Source organism: Pholis gunnellus (genome assembly GCF_910591455.1).
Source record: "Pholis gunnellus genome assembly, chromosome: 22".
Classification (NCBI taxonomy): domain Eukaryota; kingdom Metazoa; phylum Chordata; class Actinopteri; order Perciformes; family Pholidae; genus Pholis; species Pholis gunnellus.
Genome location: NC_136549.1, coordinates 6,849,858 through 6,866,784, shown reverse-complemented (window position 1 = coordinate 6,866,784; position 16,927 = coordinate 6,849,858). Strand labels below are relative to the sequence as shown.

The window sequence follows — 16,927 nt, the reverse complement described above, 5'->3', positions numbered from 1 at the left end:
TAATGAGGCAGCGTTTTGTCGCCTACAATCATATGAGAAGCCAATTTGTGCTGGAAACCCTCGCTGCGAAATGTAACCCTCGCCGTGCACACTCGGGGAAATTAGCCTGCTGATAATGAGAGCCTGGAGGCAGAACTGTGTTCCCGTACTGTTTTTACACCATCTCCAGGTCTTTCCTGCATACGTGCATGTGTACTTCAGCTTGTTAAAAAAAAAAGCCCACTAACGAGTTGGCTCCCTCGCCCTACGTGGGCTGAGGGAGGGTGTGTGTGGGAGCGGGAGATGACAGCAGCGGTTGTAAAGGTCAGAGAGAAGAAGACAATGTGACTCCGCTGTGCCACAACAAACAAACGGCTCAGTCTGAGCGTTTGTATTTCATCGCTCCGCCGTGGTGCCGGGGAATGACACACGAGTATGAAAGGTAATGCTTGTCATTGTCTTACAGCAGGGAAAAAAAACAAGGATACAAATAAAGATAAAGGGATGATTGACAGGCTGAAGGAATGACTACAGATTAATCATAGTTTAGATCCCATCATTCTGTTGCTGTTCTCCGCTCTGTTGGAGCCCACTTCATATCCCAACAGAGTTTAAAAGGTGGCCTCTGATACGGCTGAGCCATATGATGAAAGACATTGTATTCATCTGGTTTTAAGACCTTTATTATCTTAGTTTTGTGCTTCTAATTAATGTGTTCAGTGAAATTAATTAAGGCGCAAACCTGGAGAGAGGAAGACTTTGAACGTTACGCAGAGAAAGGGAGGACCACGGGGTCGATAGCCCAGCACCCTGGAGCAGTGTGGCTGGTTTGATTCAGATTTGATTTTTACTCAAAATCAGTATCACGTTTACAATAAATCACGAGGGATCAAATCAGAAAGGAAAAGGGATGACGAAGGATCTAAGGGGGCCAAGAGGCAGAGCTCATTTGTAATACCGGATGTGATTTCACAATCAGACTTCACAGAAGAGAAGAATAACACGGCAGCGGGGAGCGGGTTGAGAGCATTGTGTACCTGGACAATGTCCCTCTCAGCATATCTTCCTCTGGATGAGATTCTGATTTCATCACCGTCCAACTCCACCATGGCTGAGGAGAAGAAAAAAAATACAAATGCACACGTTATTTCCTACGGTAGTCAAATTCGACAAAAAAAACAACAAGACCTACAGAGTTCCAATGAGAGCTCGCAACACGCAAAATACAGAAGCAGGATCTGCAGCTCCGAAACAGACGGAATTTCCCACCAGAACCCAGAGTCTCAAGTTGAATTACACATTAATTAAACTTAAACAAGTTCTCGGTTGACTTACCATCAAATTCTGCGGGCCCCACCCCCACGATGATGATTGACATTGGCAGACAGGAGGCCTGCAGGAGAGGAACAAGGAATATTTGATACATCTCAAAAATGTGAAAACGGCGTTTCTACCCCGGGCATGTTCCCATCCCCCAGGGCGTCAAACACCAACGTGGTCACGGCCGTTTGACATCTGATACAGACTGTATGAGACGCACCGGGCTTTCATGCGACTCCAATGGAAATCCATCCGCGGCGATATTAGACGCCAAGAGCAACTGACCCAGAAGAACGCTGTTTATGTCCCGTGTGAAACCAAAAGTACGTCATATAAAGCCTAAATGTAAATTACTTAAGTAATGTATCAAACGTATTTATTAAGCCAAACCACGATCTTTTCCTAAACCAAGTAGTTTTGTTGCCAAGTGACGCCGAGGGGTCCTGACGCAGCGTCCGTATGTGACGAGTCGGGAATAAGACGGCGTTGGTCGACCTATGTGGGTCGTTAGTAAGATAAAGAAGATGCAGCCTCCGTCCTCATCAGCGCCCACAGATCGTGTCATGTTCTCGTCAACATGTATGGTACATACAGTGTGTGTGTAAACGTAGCGCTGCGGCGCTGCGTGGGTCGAAGGCGTCGCAAGGAATAATATTAGAGGCGGCGAGAGAAGCAACAACACGGCCCGGACTTGCTGACGGCTTATAAATGACATGCATCTGTGTGTGTGGGCATGTGTGTAAGAGTCACAGAGAGGGTATGGGGAAGAAAGGGCTAGCGGCGTGTGTGTGTGTGTGCATGTGTGTTCAGCGTATTTTGAGTAATGGGTTGACTTCAGGCAGCAGAGCAATAGATGATCTTATCAAAACATCTCGTTTATTTTCCGCTCCCCTCGGTAAAGGTTTTCTTCACGTCGCTGCTGCCCCTTGCCCTCCACCCCCCCCCCCCCCCCCCCCCCCCCCCCCCCCCCCCCCCCCCCCCCCCCCCCCCCCCCTCTCCTCGGCCTCCTTCTCTCCTTAACATCTCCCCTCCTCTTAAACCTCTACGCTCCTTCTCTCGAGATGGGTCGCTGCCTTCGCGGAAGCGGCTGCCATTCACTGTTCACTTTGTTTGCATTCTACATCGCGCCCTGGCTTCCCTCTGGAGCATGCTACGACTTGACAGTGATGGAGAGGACGAGCGCCGGGGTGAAAAACATGCTGTCAAAAGTGAGGCCGGCACAGCCGACACTGGAAAAAACAAAACACAGTAGCAGAGGCTCCCCAGTCACATTGTATATATCTGTGGGCACTGCAGGGAAGGAAGGATGGATACGCAGAGACGAGTAAAGCTATGTGTCAGTACCAAACCTCGAAATGACCTCTTATGTTTACGCTGAGACGATCTGCTAGATTTACATTATCTCCTTCTAAGTTCAACAGTATGAGCCCCTCTTTCTCCATGTATTAATTCCAGAGTCAATACATCTATAGGCTGACAGCGAGCTGTCTAATTAGGAAAATACTGGCACAGCTGTTTTCCAGCTTTCATTCAAACGCTCCCAGAGGCAAAAAACCAGCAACGACGAGGACGATTTTAGACACATTTCTCGCCCAAATGTAATAAGTTCTCACCGTGACGGTTGTACTCATTTGCATAAATATTTTCATGGTTTTATATCCAAGCATCTGGGCACGAAATACAGCTTGATTGCAAGTTTTAGTTTTTCATTATCATCGCTTTCCAACAAAAAGGCTGTGAAATGAGTCCACGTTTTTTGCTTTTGGGAGTCGGGAGTGCGGGGTCGGGCGTCGACGGGCTACGGCGGACGCACTTACGTTGACGATCGACTCCTTGGTCTGGGCCATGTCCGAGATGACGCCATCCGTGATGATGAGGAGCACAAAGTACTGGGAGCCATCCTTCACTGAAGCCGCGTACCTGCGTGCAAAAAGAAAACACACAAAAAAAACGATCTTTGTAATTATTTCTGCGCTACCATCCTGGTGTGTTTACCGTGACGGTTCATTACTTGAGCACATCGCGCATCATTATGTGTTGGTTTTAATTGAAGTGCTATGAGTGGGAATGAGGCAGTACACTTACCTCCCACTCTGGAGGATCTAAATCTGTCAAGTACTCCTTTCTGTAAATGTCTCTTTAAGTCAATTCTATAGATCCTCAGCTCAATATCAACTTCTGCTCGGATGTTGAGCGTGACCTTTTCACTTACATTTGAGTCGTGAACTCGACTGTTTCCACACCGAGATTATTTCAGTCGCTTCGGCTTTCTGCTAAACTTCACCTTTTGTTAGATCTGTGTCTCGTCTCCTCCCCGCTGCTGATAAGTGAGGTTTAAATATCACACTGAAGATGATCACAGCGGAGCAGATGCACAAGGGCGGCGACTGAAGAGCGGTAGAGAGAGGAGCAGCATGTGGGAGTAAAGGCATTGGGTCGGTCGAAACAAACAGAGGAGAGGAGGTGAAGGCAGGATTACCACGAGACAAAAAACAACCTGTGCTCGGCTACCAAGTTGACAAATAGGCTACAAAAGTTGCAGGAAGATGCAACATGTTTCTACAACTAGTTTTTAAAGTTTTAAAGAGTCTCTTCTTTGGTACTTGGATGTAGTCTGGCTGAGAGAGGATAAGAGTTTCTGTTGACAGTCAAATTCACATATTTATCTAATTTGCTGTATGCTTTTCTACATTGTATTTGTGTGTTTTGTGTTCTCTTATATACATGGACCAGGGACAGTGCTTTAGTAACAGATAATACAAATCCACATGAAATAAAAATGTGGGGAATGTGGGGAACCCAAGAAAGCGAGAGTAAGCGTACGTCCCATAACGGGTGTTTATTGCAATTATATTGAGGGAAAAGGTTCGATTTCTTTGCGCATTAAAAAAAAAACCAACATGCTGGAGGCGAGTGGACAAATGCAAAGAGTGAAGTTCATTACAGGGGCTTAATTGAAAGTCAAGAGGAAAACGAGTATTTCAGGGGAAATTACAAGCTAAATAAAAGCCTGCCTCGGTGTTACTGCTTGTTTCGCCATTTCCCTTCAGAGTGCCTCTTCACGTGTAACTATGCAATTAGGATTTCAGTAAATGATCTTCTCAATATGTAAAGTAACCTGATGAGCATGAATAGTTCCTTAATGTCTAGTTTTGTGTATTCCAGAACTTTGTCAGGATCACATGTCCGGGGGGGGGGCTTTGCAAGCTGCATAAATTATATTCTGGTCGACGCAGAGACTCAAACAAACATGCAATCAGATGGCAGGTACTTTCTCCGTCTGTGCCCCTTTGGTGCTTCTCTCTCCCTCCAACTCTTGCTAGCTACCTGGCAACACTCGCAGCTTGGAGCCCATTATAGAAAACCTGAGAACGCATGCTGAGCGTCAACCACAAAAGTGAAATGTACTCGGTGTTCTTTCACGCATACTTAACTGATTTCAGTTCATTATATAAGCAGTGATGGCGGATAAGCAAGTGTGCAAAACAGAGTGTGGAATAATAAAGATTATAAACTAATTACTGGAGGAGATGTAAATGTGAGAAGTTGGAGACATTGGTAATTCGTATGTAACAGTGCTTACATTAGCTCCTGTAAATACAGTGTGACTTTGTGTTACCTGGCCACGTGGTTGATGACGGGGGAGAAGTTGGTGGGTCCGTAGAGCTGGACTGACTTCAGACTCTGGTAGTAGGCTTCCATCACACCGTCGATGCCTGTGCAGTACGGGTTCTGAGGGTTCCCGTTCTACAGTGAGGGGAGGAGAGGACACCATCGTTAACCGGCACGATCCATTTCAGATGCATTGAGGAGAAACTGGTGGAACTAACAGACTGGAGGATGATTTATATATAGTCCAGTGTTGTGTCATGAAAACAGCAACAAAAACTCATTCTCAGAGGTGGAGACTAGAAAGTCTTTCTCTGAAATCCTTTCACAGGACCGGGAGTCGCCTGCTAGATATCAACAATGAGCGAACCATCACTCGTAACGCTGATGCTAGCTTTGGACAAAGCGAGGGACCCTCACTGTTAACTATGCGCTTCCTTACCGTAGTTCTTCTACTGAAACTTCCAACTACTACTATTCTCACTAATATATTATTTTAGATGCTTTGCCAGGTTCTGTATTTGATGTACTAACTTTGCCAGGTGTGCAGCAACAATCAATTGAAAGTAAAAATGCTTGATTTATATGGATATGCATATCATATGTTCTGTGAGGGATATCATTTGGCTAATGCATGCATGCGCGTCACTTAGTTTCTGCCGGATCTTTAATCCGCCAAGCTTCAGCCGATCAGCTGGGGCATGCACTTTAACTAACAGTCGTAGGGAGTCAGTTGATACTCCTGATGTCAAACCCCTCTTGTTGCATAAGAAGTATCTTATGTCACTTTTCCATCGTGTCAGATGGGCGGTTTTAAAATCCCAAAAGCAGGGAACATCTCCCTCCCTGCCCTCCATCCATGTCGGAGCCCCTCTAGTTCGTACCAAGGCAAACTCGTGGGAGATCCGTCCGTCGGGTGGCAGCTTGGCTCCGAAGCCCAGCGCTGGAAACATCTTATCGCTGTCGTAATCCTGGATGATTTCTCCTACTGCCTTCAGGGCCATGGCGTAGGCGTTCAGCTGGTACGGACTCATGTAGTGGAGCGATGTGGGCTGGGCTGGGTTACCTGTTTGTGACAAAGGGAACACACACACACAGCACAGATGATACTCCGTGGGACAATGGAAGAGGTGAGGTGGTCACGCTTCAGTCATTCTTTGAAGCCACTATCACTATTTGAAAAGCCACTTGAACTTGTTTGTTCAGCAGTTCGATATAAACAAATAGTGATCTGGGTGTTCTGTTTGTACGGCAACAAAAACACCATGCATCACATCACTGGCGGAGCCAAATTGACTGCTAATTACCTTAATGTAATATTAATATGAAACGTTTTTTTAACTCGCTACTCCAGCTGTGTTTTAATAAAATGCAGAACTCTACCATCCATTATTCAAAAAAAAAGAAGTAAAAAAAAACATCTACTGCCACCGCCCGCCTATCCTGCTCGGACCGAGTTCAAGGATAGATGGATAACACGGCCCTTAATCACAGCCGTCGTAGCATGTTACTGCACTCAGCTTTAGCTGCCAGGTGTGATGGAGAGGGCCATTAGGAAACACTTGATACCATCTGCATTTATTTGAATAAACACTCTTCTTAGGCAAGGTCTCCGAGTGTGTGTGCACATTCAAAGTGTGTGTGTGTGTGTGTGTGTGTGTGTGTGTTACTGGGAGGCTCACCATTGGAAGCCGTGAAATCGATGGCCACAGTGAAGTTAATCTGGGTCCTGAGAAGACAAAAGCAGAGAGGTGATTCATTAATCAACAATCATCCCCCTCTCTCTCACACACACACACACACACACACACACACACACACACACACACGCACACCTGTGATCCAACCAGAAACAACCAGAAGAAATGGACTGCAGGCACAATCGGGTAAAGTGATTCATGTGCAAACAGAGTTCCTACAATAAAGAGTAGACAGTGAGTTACTGGGCTTTCAGAGGCAGAGGAAAGGTGTTGTTGAGCAGAAACATGTGCCACCGTGACTTTGCTCCCGAAATTCACCTCCATTCAGCTGTGACCGCGGCCCTTTACAAGGTGGATCCGTTGACACTCATTTGACGAATGCTAAATCAGACCGCACAGACCAATCGGATCCGGAGTTACACAACTGTACGCCGCAAACATCACAGGACTTTGGGTGTTCCGAATGACAAACAACACACACCGCGGCACCCAGCATGAGAGAGCGGCACGTCTGTCTTCATCAAAACATTTCCTAACTTGTTAACCTGCAGGAACAGGATGTGGTTAAGCGTTCAGTCGGCCTGTCGCAGCTTTTTCACACCAATCCTGATCCGGTGCCCCACACACACACACACACACAACAGCCTCCCTGTCTACCTTACACACATATCCTGTGTTCAGATAGTGTCGAACAGCCAGCAGGCCATGTGAGGTGCAGGCACTGTGGCTTCCAGAGGAGACGCAAGGAGAGGGAGGAGAGACGATGATGAGGGCTGGGGGAGCGGAGCTGCCATCTCAGGTTAGCGTACAGATATTAGTTAACTCAGGTTTTTTATTTTTTGGGGAAAAGAATTACCCACATGCCTTAACAGCAAGTAATAGAGATGCTGTCAAGTTATTTCCTCTTGAGGTTGTTGGATATTCAATTACTTTAATGATATAAAGTTAATTTGATGACTTTAGTTGATGAAAAGTCTATAAAATGTCCTCTGCAGACATTTAAAAAAAAATATTTGAATTTTACTTTATGTCATTGGGTGATTTATATCCTCAACATGACATCAGAGCAATTTCCAGTAAACAAGCTTTTCTGGGAGGACAGCTGCAAGGACAACGGAGCAGAGAGACAGAGAGGGAATTCTGGTCCAGTTCTGCTCGTTGGCACGGAGTAGCTTCAGCCTAAATGATGCATGGCCTCTTTCTCTCCCACACAATCTCTCTTTCTGTCACACACTCACCAAGTTTGAGAGAGGAACTCCAACTATGCGAGTGTGTAGGGGACAGCCAGAGAAACAAGGTGATTTCAGGGACGGACAATAACAAAGGGACAAAAGAACGCCGGAGCCACGCCGCCTTCCTCTACCAGTGCGTGGCGGTCGACCTCGCTGTGCTGCCGGCCAGCAGTATGTTAAAAAAGTGGTTTCCATCAGGCCAAGAATTGGTGGCCGATTTCTCAAAACGGTTGCCCTTACTCACTGTCGAGGCCTGGAGGATATCGGCTGACTACGTTCCAATTGTTTTCATTGATCCACACCCTCAAACCACTGCAGTTTGACTGTGATTACTCTGAGCTACGAGGCTGCATAACTCACTAGTCATTAGCTTGAAAGTCAATGAGAGAGATTGTTGTTTTACAAAATGAATATCACCCCTAATGTTGGACTCCAAAATGGAGAGAATATTAATATCCAGAGCAGAACACAGAAGGTCAACGCTATCCTCGGCATTAATCACACAGGAATGTCAGTGAGACATCAGTTTATTGGCCCTTGGGATTTTCACCAGTGATGTGTGTTCATGGATTTCATCCTAACTTTGTCTTTTCAATCATTTTTGTCAAATCTGCTCAACACAAACACATCCTCTCTTGTACATCTGTGCAGTAAAACAGCTTGTATTGCTTCATGTTTGTAATACAGCGTCAAACCACAGCATAAAACCACTTCCCGTCTATTCCCTGAATATGAAAATTATTAGTAAATTATAATAAATTGTGAATTAGAACATGAACGGATTTTTTCAAAAAGTATGAAGTTTCAACAATTTGCTTATCAGTCAGCCAAAATTCTGACTTTGTTAAACTCAAACTTAAACCACACGGAAGGATCTAGCTTTAAATTGATACTACAGGTAGCATCATAGTTTGCATGGTACACGGTTTTGTGTATTGTTGCGTGCTGTGTCTTTGCGGTGTAGTATTGCGCACTGTATATTGCGGGTGTGTGCCACGTGTGGACTTGTAGGGTTTGTTTTCATGGTACAGACTATTTTCATCGACACCGGCTGTGCCGATAACACCAGAAGATGCAACTTGGGGCTTCGGGCTTCGGGCTAAAATAAACACACATTCCTGTACTGAGCAGCAGAAGGAGATCTGCAGCGAAGCATCGCCGCACAGACGTTTCAAAATGTTCTGGCAGATATGATAAGGATACCTGTGGTCGAGCTTCAGAAGTTCCGTGAGCTCGGCTGGCCTCTAAAGCTAAACCTTATCGCTCTGTGTCCTGGAGGTACAGGGGAGCGTACCTATACCCTTCTAATGCCGCCTTTATCGCCTCATGATGTTTTGTAAATGGCTGCAATCCACCTCTTGGCAAGCTTACCTCAACCTTTGGCTTCAGAAGATATATTGCTACGCTGTGTTTTATCTTCACAGCAACATAAAAAAACAAGGGAAAGAGTATTCATTTGGTGGTTAAATGTATAATGGCAGTCATTTCTAACCGCTGCTGGGCAGCTGCAGTGAGTAACGGCTGGCAAAGAGCCTTGCTTTAGCTGCACACTGAAGATGCCTGCTCACTTTCTCTATTACTCACGAAGCAATTTTATTTCCTGGTATTTATTTCTCGGTGTCTTATATAGCATACACACAGATGTGACAAAACAATACATTCAGTTTGAACTGCGTTAGAAAAAGCGTGGCTGCCCATCTTGAATCGTGTGTGTGTGTGTGTGTGTAAGCCTCTGCGTGTAGTAAAGTACAGTATTCAATAATGTGTTTGGGGTGAAAGGGGAATGCCACTCTACCAGCTGGTTTTCTGTCAGTCACTGCTCTTCCCCCACTGTTAAAGCATGCAGTGAGTCAGCGAGGAACCAATATGACAAAATACCGCACGGCAGGGGGGCCGGCTGATGAGGAGGTTGCACACTACATCCAAATAAGCTTTTTCTCCTGCAGACTGAAAAGGCGGAATGCTAAATCTTCAAAAGCATCTTGTGTCCAGACTGTAAAAAGATTCTCTCTCGACACATCTCCAGTGAAATGCTCCCGCAGCAGGTTTCACTGAGGCAGCAACCTCCAGGGTCTGAAAAGTGACGCCAATGAGGAAGTGCCTTAAACCTGCATTCTGTCTAATGGCCAGCAGGGGGCGACTCGTCTGGTTGCAAAGTCAGATTGTATAGAAGTCTATGAGAAAATGACCCGACTTCTCACTTGATTTATTACCTCAGTAAACATTGTAAACATGAGTTTATGGTTTCAATCGCTAGGTTCAAGTCTTCTTCAATACAGCATGATGATCATTTAGTAAATCATAGTCCCATGTAGAGTACAATAGACCATAAAGCAGAGTATGCTTTAGGGCGGGGCTACCTTGTGATTGACAGGTTGCTACCACGGTTTTGTCAAACTTGTGAGCCAAGGAACATCCTACTTTCCTACAGATCATTTTCCATTTTTACAATTATCACCATTTAGGGATTGTACAAAAAAAACTACATTATAGTCCTGACAGCCAGTCTCATATTGGAAATGTTAAATCTTCCAAGTGGGAATGTTCTATTTAAGAAAATGAATTCTAAAATGCTCACAAGAAGTCGACTTTCCTCTTACATTGAAGTGCCAGAGGGAAACATATGCATGAGTGCACTGAGTGGCCTAAAAACAGCAGAGGTTTTGCAGTGTGACCTCTCCTGATAATATGCAAACAGATGTTGCTGGTTGGACGGTGTCCAAATGGCTAAAGGAGAGGAGAGGAGAGGAGCGATAAACAGCTCATACCTGCATGAAGTCAGATTCGCCCCAAACGTTGGTATTGGCAGTGCTTGTTCATTTTGCTAAGTAAAACCCACAACGAAAAACGCCTCGGTTCTTTTCACAGATTTGATTTCTTCCAAATCTTTGTCTTGACTCTGACTCCTCGATCTAATCATAACCCTCTCAGAATGATTTCAATACGAGCGGAGCTCCCTCCTGCTTCTATTCTGGTTTCAATACTCAATTCACAAACCAAAACAAGGGGAAACAATATCTGTCACTGTGAGTGACAGGGCTGCCAACTCAAAATGAAAGATATAGCCGGCAATTCTTCATCTTCATCCTCGTGCTCATGAATAGAGGCCCTCTTTGTTGGAATCAATGGGTGGTACTAATGCTTTATCAAAGGGAGTTAAAAGAATAGGAGCAGCGATGCTCTCCAGATTGAGACGGAGCCTTCGCAAATCATTAATGCTAATGCTGCCAGCAGATCATGTTCCTAATTAGCTCCGAATGAACAATTGGGTGATTGGGCTAAAACTGCAAAAAAAAAAAAAGAAGAGCTGTCAATCAGAAGATAAGAGAGAAGAAGGGAGGAGAGCTGAAAAGAGATAGAAGGAAATGGAACGAAATGACAAAATACCTGAGCAGACAGTTGAGCGAGACAGAGACACACCAGGGATTGAGAAAGGTACCTGGGAGGGTGCGCGCCCGCGTGTGCGCGCGCATGTGTATGCGCACAAATACACAGTCTGCCCATTATGCAATTGGAGTGAGTGCAACTGAACCATTACAGTCCATTTAGGTTTCAAACAGTGAGACAGCACTTGGCACTTCATTTAGCCACACAAGCGTGTAACAGCTGTCCGGCTCGCGCTCCCAAAGCTCCGCCGATAAAGGAGGAAAAAAAACCAAAAAAGAGTTTCAAAGTGCTCTCTGAAGGACGGTGCTGCTGGGAATGCGGTCTGTGTGCGCGGGGAGGCTTTGAGGACGGGAATTCTCCATTAGCGGTGGGCGACGGAGCGAGTAAACGTATGCCGCGACACGTGGTGCTGTCACACACACACACACGCGCGCGCACAAACACACACGTGCGTTTCGAAGCCAGCTCTCACACATGCGGTCATTCCGACGAGCTTGGCCGTAATGCAATTTGCTCACACTCATGAGGCCGTGACGTGCATGAGCACACAAACATGAACGCCTGCCTGTCATGCACAATATGAATACTTCATTTCCATTTCCTGAAACCTAAACAGAAGCTCCATCTAATATCTAAATCCAACAGACACAGAGTGCATTCTTAATGTCCTGTGAGTCAATAGCGTCTGTGTTCTTAGTAACTGTGTGCACAGTTACTGTATATGTTCCTCTCTGTAGATGTATCTGCTAAAAGCTATGTAGCCTACTAACAACAACATCCAACTAATCAATGTATCAGAGTTTAAGGCGGGCTTTACCGGCAAAGTCCTTCAAAAACTATTTTCTCTGTAAGGAGAAGTCAGCGCAGCGTAGCAATTGTGTCGGCTCCTTGGATAATCCTCTCGTTTGCTCGAGCACCTTTTGGCCGGCTCTTTGCCCTTCTGCTCTGAGCTGTGTTGAAATCCTCATGAAATGAGCATCAGCAACCGGGAAGGAAAAAAAAAATAGATGGTGTTTTCTTCTGAGTCCGTCTCCGAGGGAACAAGCTTATACTTTTAAGAGATTTTTATAGAGATTTTCTTTCTCTTTTCTGTGAGTGTAATGAGGGCAGAGTGTGTGGGCGGGCATTCACGCGATGCCTGGTTGCACACACGGTCAACTCTCCTGAGCAACATACCTACACGGGCACTAGTGTACATACTAGGCACACGTACGGGCGAGCACCCGCTGTGCGCACGGCGTGTGCCCGAGTGCTGAGACACAACACAAGATTACATACGAGGGCACGCACACTTCAGAGTCTGACCCTTGTGTACTTGACTTCAGGTCGGCCCACCTGCCAGTCTCTCTCTCTCTCTCTCTCTCTCTCTCTCTCTCTCTCTCTCTCTCTCTCACCGTCCTTCTCTCACATGCAAATGTACACTTTCCCGTCTGATTCACTCCCCCTGTGTGATCATTATCTTTGGCATATTGCAGACACTGAGTCGTGGTGGGGTTATTATCGAGACAGGGGCCGGCACACTCAGCACGTCGCTTCTCATTAACGGGACTGCAAACCCCCCCCCCCCCCCATCCATCAGTGTGAATGCGTGGTCGGTGACCTACCCTCCTTTGATGTAGTCCAGGAAGGTGACTTCAATGTCCAACAGGAATGACAGCAGTGTTACCTGTAAGCGATAGGGCCACAATTAGCTTTGTGTCAACGGCATTGGTTTCTAATCCTTTCCGACCACTTCAGTTACAAAATGAAACACTCGGCAGTATGGTAGGTACCCGTCTGGAGCTACTATAGCATAGTATTGCATTTCAAATCCAGCCCGTGCAGCTATGTATTCAAGGAAAAGAATGATTCATGATTGATGGATATTTCCTCACCGTTCCAGAGTTGAGGTATTTTTTCTTCCTCCCTTTCTTCTTTGGATTTATCACCTAAAAAAAAATACAATATTCTCTGCTGTCATTTTGACATTTATTCATTCAGTCATTCATTCTTCAACTCAGTCTTTCATAAGGCTGGTATGTAAAAGGTGGAGTGTGTAGGATTTGACAGCATCTCGGGGTGAGTGTAGCTACTAAGAGGCGAGTGTTCGAGAGTCTAGAGCGAGTGTTTGGTTTGTCCGTTCTGGGCTCATCCTAAGGTCACGAAAAACACAACGATTCTTATTTTCAGGTGATTATACACTAAAGAAAAGATACTTATTAATATTATATTCCATTTCTGCTGATAAATCCCCCTAAATGCTACACACTGTTACTAGAAGTACCGGCGATAACTCTCCGTGAGTAGTCACGTGATTCATTGGTAATATTAAAAATGTATTACAAATATCTCCTCTTTAAAAAGGAGCATGCTTTTTTGATTCCTCTTGTCAAACCTACTGCACTTTTATCTACGTCACTGGTGACACGAGTTGACACAAATGGAGCTATTCTGTCCAACATGACGCATTCACTGCTCCATATTTAATGTCAATGGATGGTGCATCCAGCTCCAGCCAAAACAACACATTTAATGTGCGCATGGCAACATGAAGAATATTATTATTCCTCATCGCTTAACACTCTACAGCAGCCGAAATCTTTTTTTAGCAGTAGTGGAATCTGCCTGAGGATCAAACAACGGCCAACCTTACATTAATCAGGTTGAATCTGAAATCTTGTGAGGTAACTGAAGTCATGTACAGGATAGTTTGTACACCTCCCTCTTTGAGCAATGCACGTACCACGTATCCAGAGGAGCAGCTGAACCCAGAGGTGGATTATGGCTCAAAGCCGGGGGCTTATTCATGAATATGCAACAGGACACGGAGTGAGTGCACAGTAAACCTTCATTGGATAAATCAAGATTACGCATCTAACAACCTTTACGTTTCGCTTTAAGACCCTGTTGTTTGTGTGAACCGATTACAAAAGAGACACTTTTTTTCCCGGGCCGTGGTCGTCCATTCATTTTTCCTTTGATTGTTGCAGTCCAGGCTCATTAAAACATACAACCGCTCCCCGTTATGTAGGGACAGCCAGGGACAGAACCAAAACTCATTTTGAATCCCAAACACTGTATCCGAGCCGTTAAATCAGAGCTTTATGGCGTAATTAAACTGAAGCCAAGGTTAAACAGAAAGAGAGGACCTCCGGGAAACAACATACAAAATGTGTGGATTTATGCATTTCTCCTTGGTTCACACAAGGACAAGTTTGCCTCTGGAGGTGAGGTGTAATGATTGAAACGTGGTTGTAACACAAAGACACACTTACACACAAACACCGAGGGACTTTGAAGCCAATCTTCTCTCTAACTGCCAGTTTTAAGTTGGAAGCCAGGGGTCAAGAAACATGTCAGAAATCCCCAAATGACTTTGTGCGTTTGCTGTGCTTCACATACTTGCCACTGTGCCTCTGCGTGCACCTTTGTGTGTGTGCACATCTGAGCGCCATTAGGCAAGCAGCAGCTGTTTAAAATGACAGTCCCCTGTGTGCTCTCCTCTCCGTGTGGTACGCTGTTAATCAAGACGTGTTGACTCTTCGTGGGAGAAGATAAGCCAGCGATCCATCATAACTGTCTGTCAGTCAGTGGGTGTGTGTGTGTGTTTGTGTGTGTGTGCATGGCGAAGTGAGGATTAAGATTTTGATTAACGTTAACTAAGTCTTATGAGAGTCCCATCTTCAGTGATCAGTGATTATGCACCAACACAAAAACATACAGTATAATATGTTGGATTATGGGAAGGGGGAATATTTATATCATACTATATTGAGGACATACGCTTTTTTATATCAAATTTGAGCATTTTTTGTTTGTTTCCATCCTTAATCCAACCTGATCTGTACACAACAAAATGACATCAGCTGATGTGAAGTCACATGTTCAAGCATCTGGTTTGTGTCTGTTTCTATAAGAAGTGACTTAATCAAAGCAACATTGACATGATCCATAATGTTTCTATCTGCTTCAAGCTGAAGCAGTTTATTTCTACTTTAAAAGGGACAGTGTGTAGGATTTGGTGACGTCTTACGGTGTGGTTGCCATCCTTACCGTATTAACACTACTATAGGAGCAACAGAAGTCTACAGTTTTGCACCGTGTTGTAGAGCTGCGATGGGCTTCGCTAGAGCCGGTGTTTGGTTTGTCCGTTCTGGGCTACTGTAGAAACACGGGGGGGTGCACGTTGAAGAGGACCGGCTCCCTATGCAGATATGAAGGGCTCATTCTAAGCTAACAAAAACACGACGATTCTTAGTTATGAACTGAATTTCGAATTCTGCACATAGATCCCTCGAAATGCTACACACTGGCCCTTTAAGACGCTATTAATAAGGTATTCTTCAGTTCACATCCTATAAAACTGTCTTAAGTTGTGTTTTATTTTGATAACAACAATCAGTTTCAGAACTGAAATGGCAGTTGAGCTTCACCAAAGTAAAACTTCAGTCGAAAATGTCCCAGATGGAAACACAATCGTCCAATTACAGGGTGTGTGAGGGACCTGTCGACCTGTACACTGGTCTGGAGAATCATTGTTGACTTGAAAACAGTAACACACGTGTACATGCAAGCTCACACACACACACACACACACTGACCTCATAGACGTTGAACTGGCTCTGCCCTCTGGATAGCTCTCTGTAGCTGGTGCTGAACTCTCCGATGAAGTCGTGACTATGGAGAGAAGCGAGGAAGACACAGAGCGAGAAGAAAATGAACATATTAAAAAACAAAAAAGTACTGTTTGTCAATATATTGCATTTGAGTATTTTCAGACAGCCCGTCCAGACCACAATAAAAGTGACGATCCCAACTTATGTAACTTGAAGCAAAGCCCCGGTGACGGATTTCAGTGAATACGAAAGCAACTCAGCCATGAGAAAAGGAGACGGCGAACGCAACGCGGACAATGGTTGAAACAAACACTGAGGCTCACTTCAACCAAACAGCTTGTTATGAAAAATTGTTCGCATTTCTGGGTCCCATTGAAAGAACCATTACACCGAAATGTCACTGTGTTCCCGCTTTCAGATTTGAGAGTGACACTGAATAGATTGCATAAAGAATAGGGGAAATAACTCCCTGTTCAACTACAGCTCGACAAATGTCACTCCTCTTTCTTTCTGCCCGACTGTCAGCAGCCAGAATCCAGACTCATCATTAAGCAGTCAATCTGTGACGACGCTGCATCCCTCCTTACCTACTGAAGACATGAACTAGTGTTAATTATGTGTGGGATTAGAAAAGCTGCGCACAGGAAGCTAACGTGCGTTGAATGTTTAATGCAATCAGGATAAGAGAGTAATAAGGGAATGTATTGCTGCGTAGTTATCAGTGATTACTGAGGTTATCGTTGCATGTCAGACTTATATCTGTGCAACAACCTGCTGTCCTCACAAGCTTGGAACTCATTAACACAAAATTGCCTGAACAGGTGTTGAGAACTGTAAAGCGTTGGTGTTTTAAAATGTGATCCGGGGAGTCCCGTTGGAGAAAAAGAACTGCTCTAGCAAGTTATCACGTGGCAATTAGATGATCTCTTTCGCGCCAATCGCAAGGTAAACAGTGAAATGATGTCACATTGCATTCCGGTGAAAGTTTTTGCCCGACGACACTGCGTTGTTGTGCCGTTAGCCCCCCCTGCACTGGCAAACCCCCCTGCATCAACAAGACGATGCTTAAAAGGTAACTTCGATATCTTTTCCACCTGGACCTATT

At 45.0% G+C, this 16,927-nt stretch overlaps 1 protein-coding gene across 1 annotated transcript in view; it reads right to left on the bottom strand.

The window, feature by feature from the left end:
• Positions 1 to 16,927, bottom strand: part of LOC306714271 (copine-8) — a gene marked incomplete at its 3' end in the record, with an annotated part of 62,700 nt that overhangs the window by 1,380 nt on the left and 44,393 nt on the right. The window contains exons 11-19 of the mRNA XM_079184251.1: positions 15,808 to 15,883; positions 13,102 to 13,155; positions 12,832 to 12,893; positions 6,591 to 6,637; positions 5,793 to 5,974; positions 4,919 to 5,046; positions 3,117 to 3,219; positions 1,315 to 1,372; positions 1,017 to 1,090 (exon numbers count right to left, since the gene is read on the bottom strand). Of these exons, the coding sequence (XP_079040377.1) occupies positions 1,017 to 1,090; positions 1,315 to 1,372; positions 3,117 to 3,219; positions 4,919 to 5,046; positions 5,793 to 5,974; positions 6,591 to 6,637; positions 12,832 to 12,893; positions 13,102 to 13,155; positions 15,808 to 15,883 (784 nt within the window). The remainder of the gene's footprint in view (positions 1 to 1,016; positions 1,091 to 1,314; positions 1,373 to 3,116; positions 3,220 to 4,918; positions 5,047 to 5,792; positions 5,975 to 6,590; positions 6,638 to 12,831; positions 12,894 to 13,101; positions 13,156 to 15,807; positions 15,884 to 16,927) is intronic.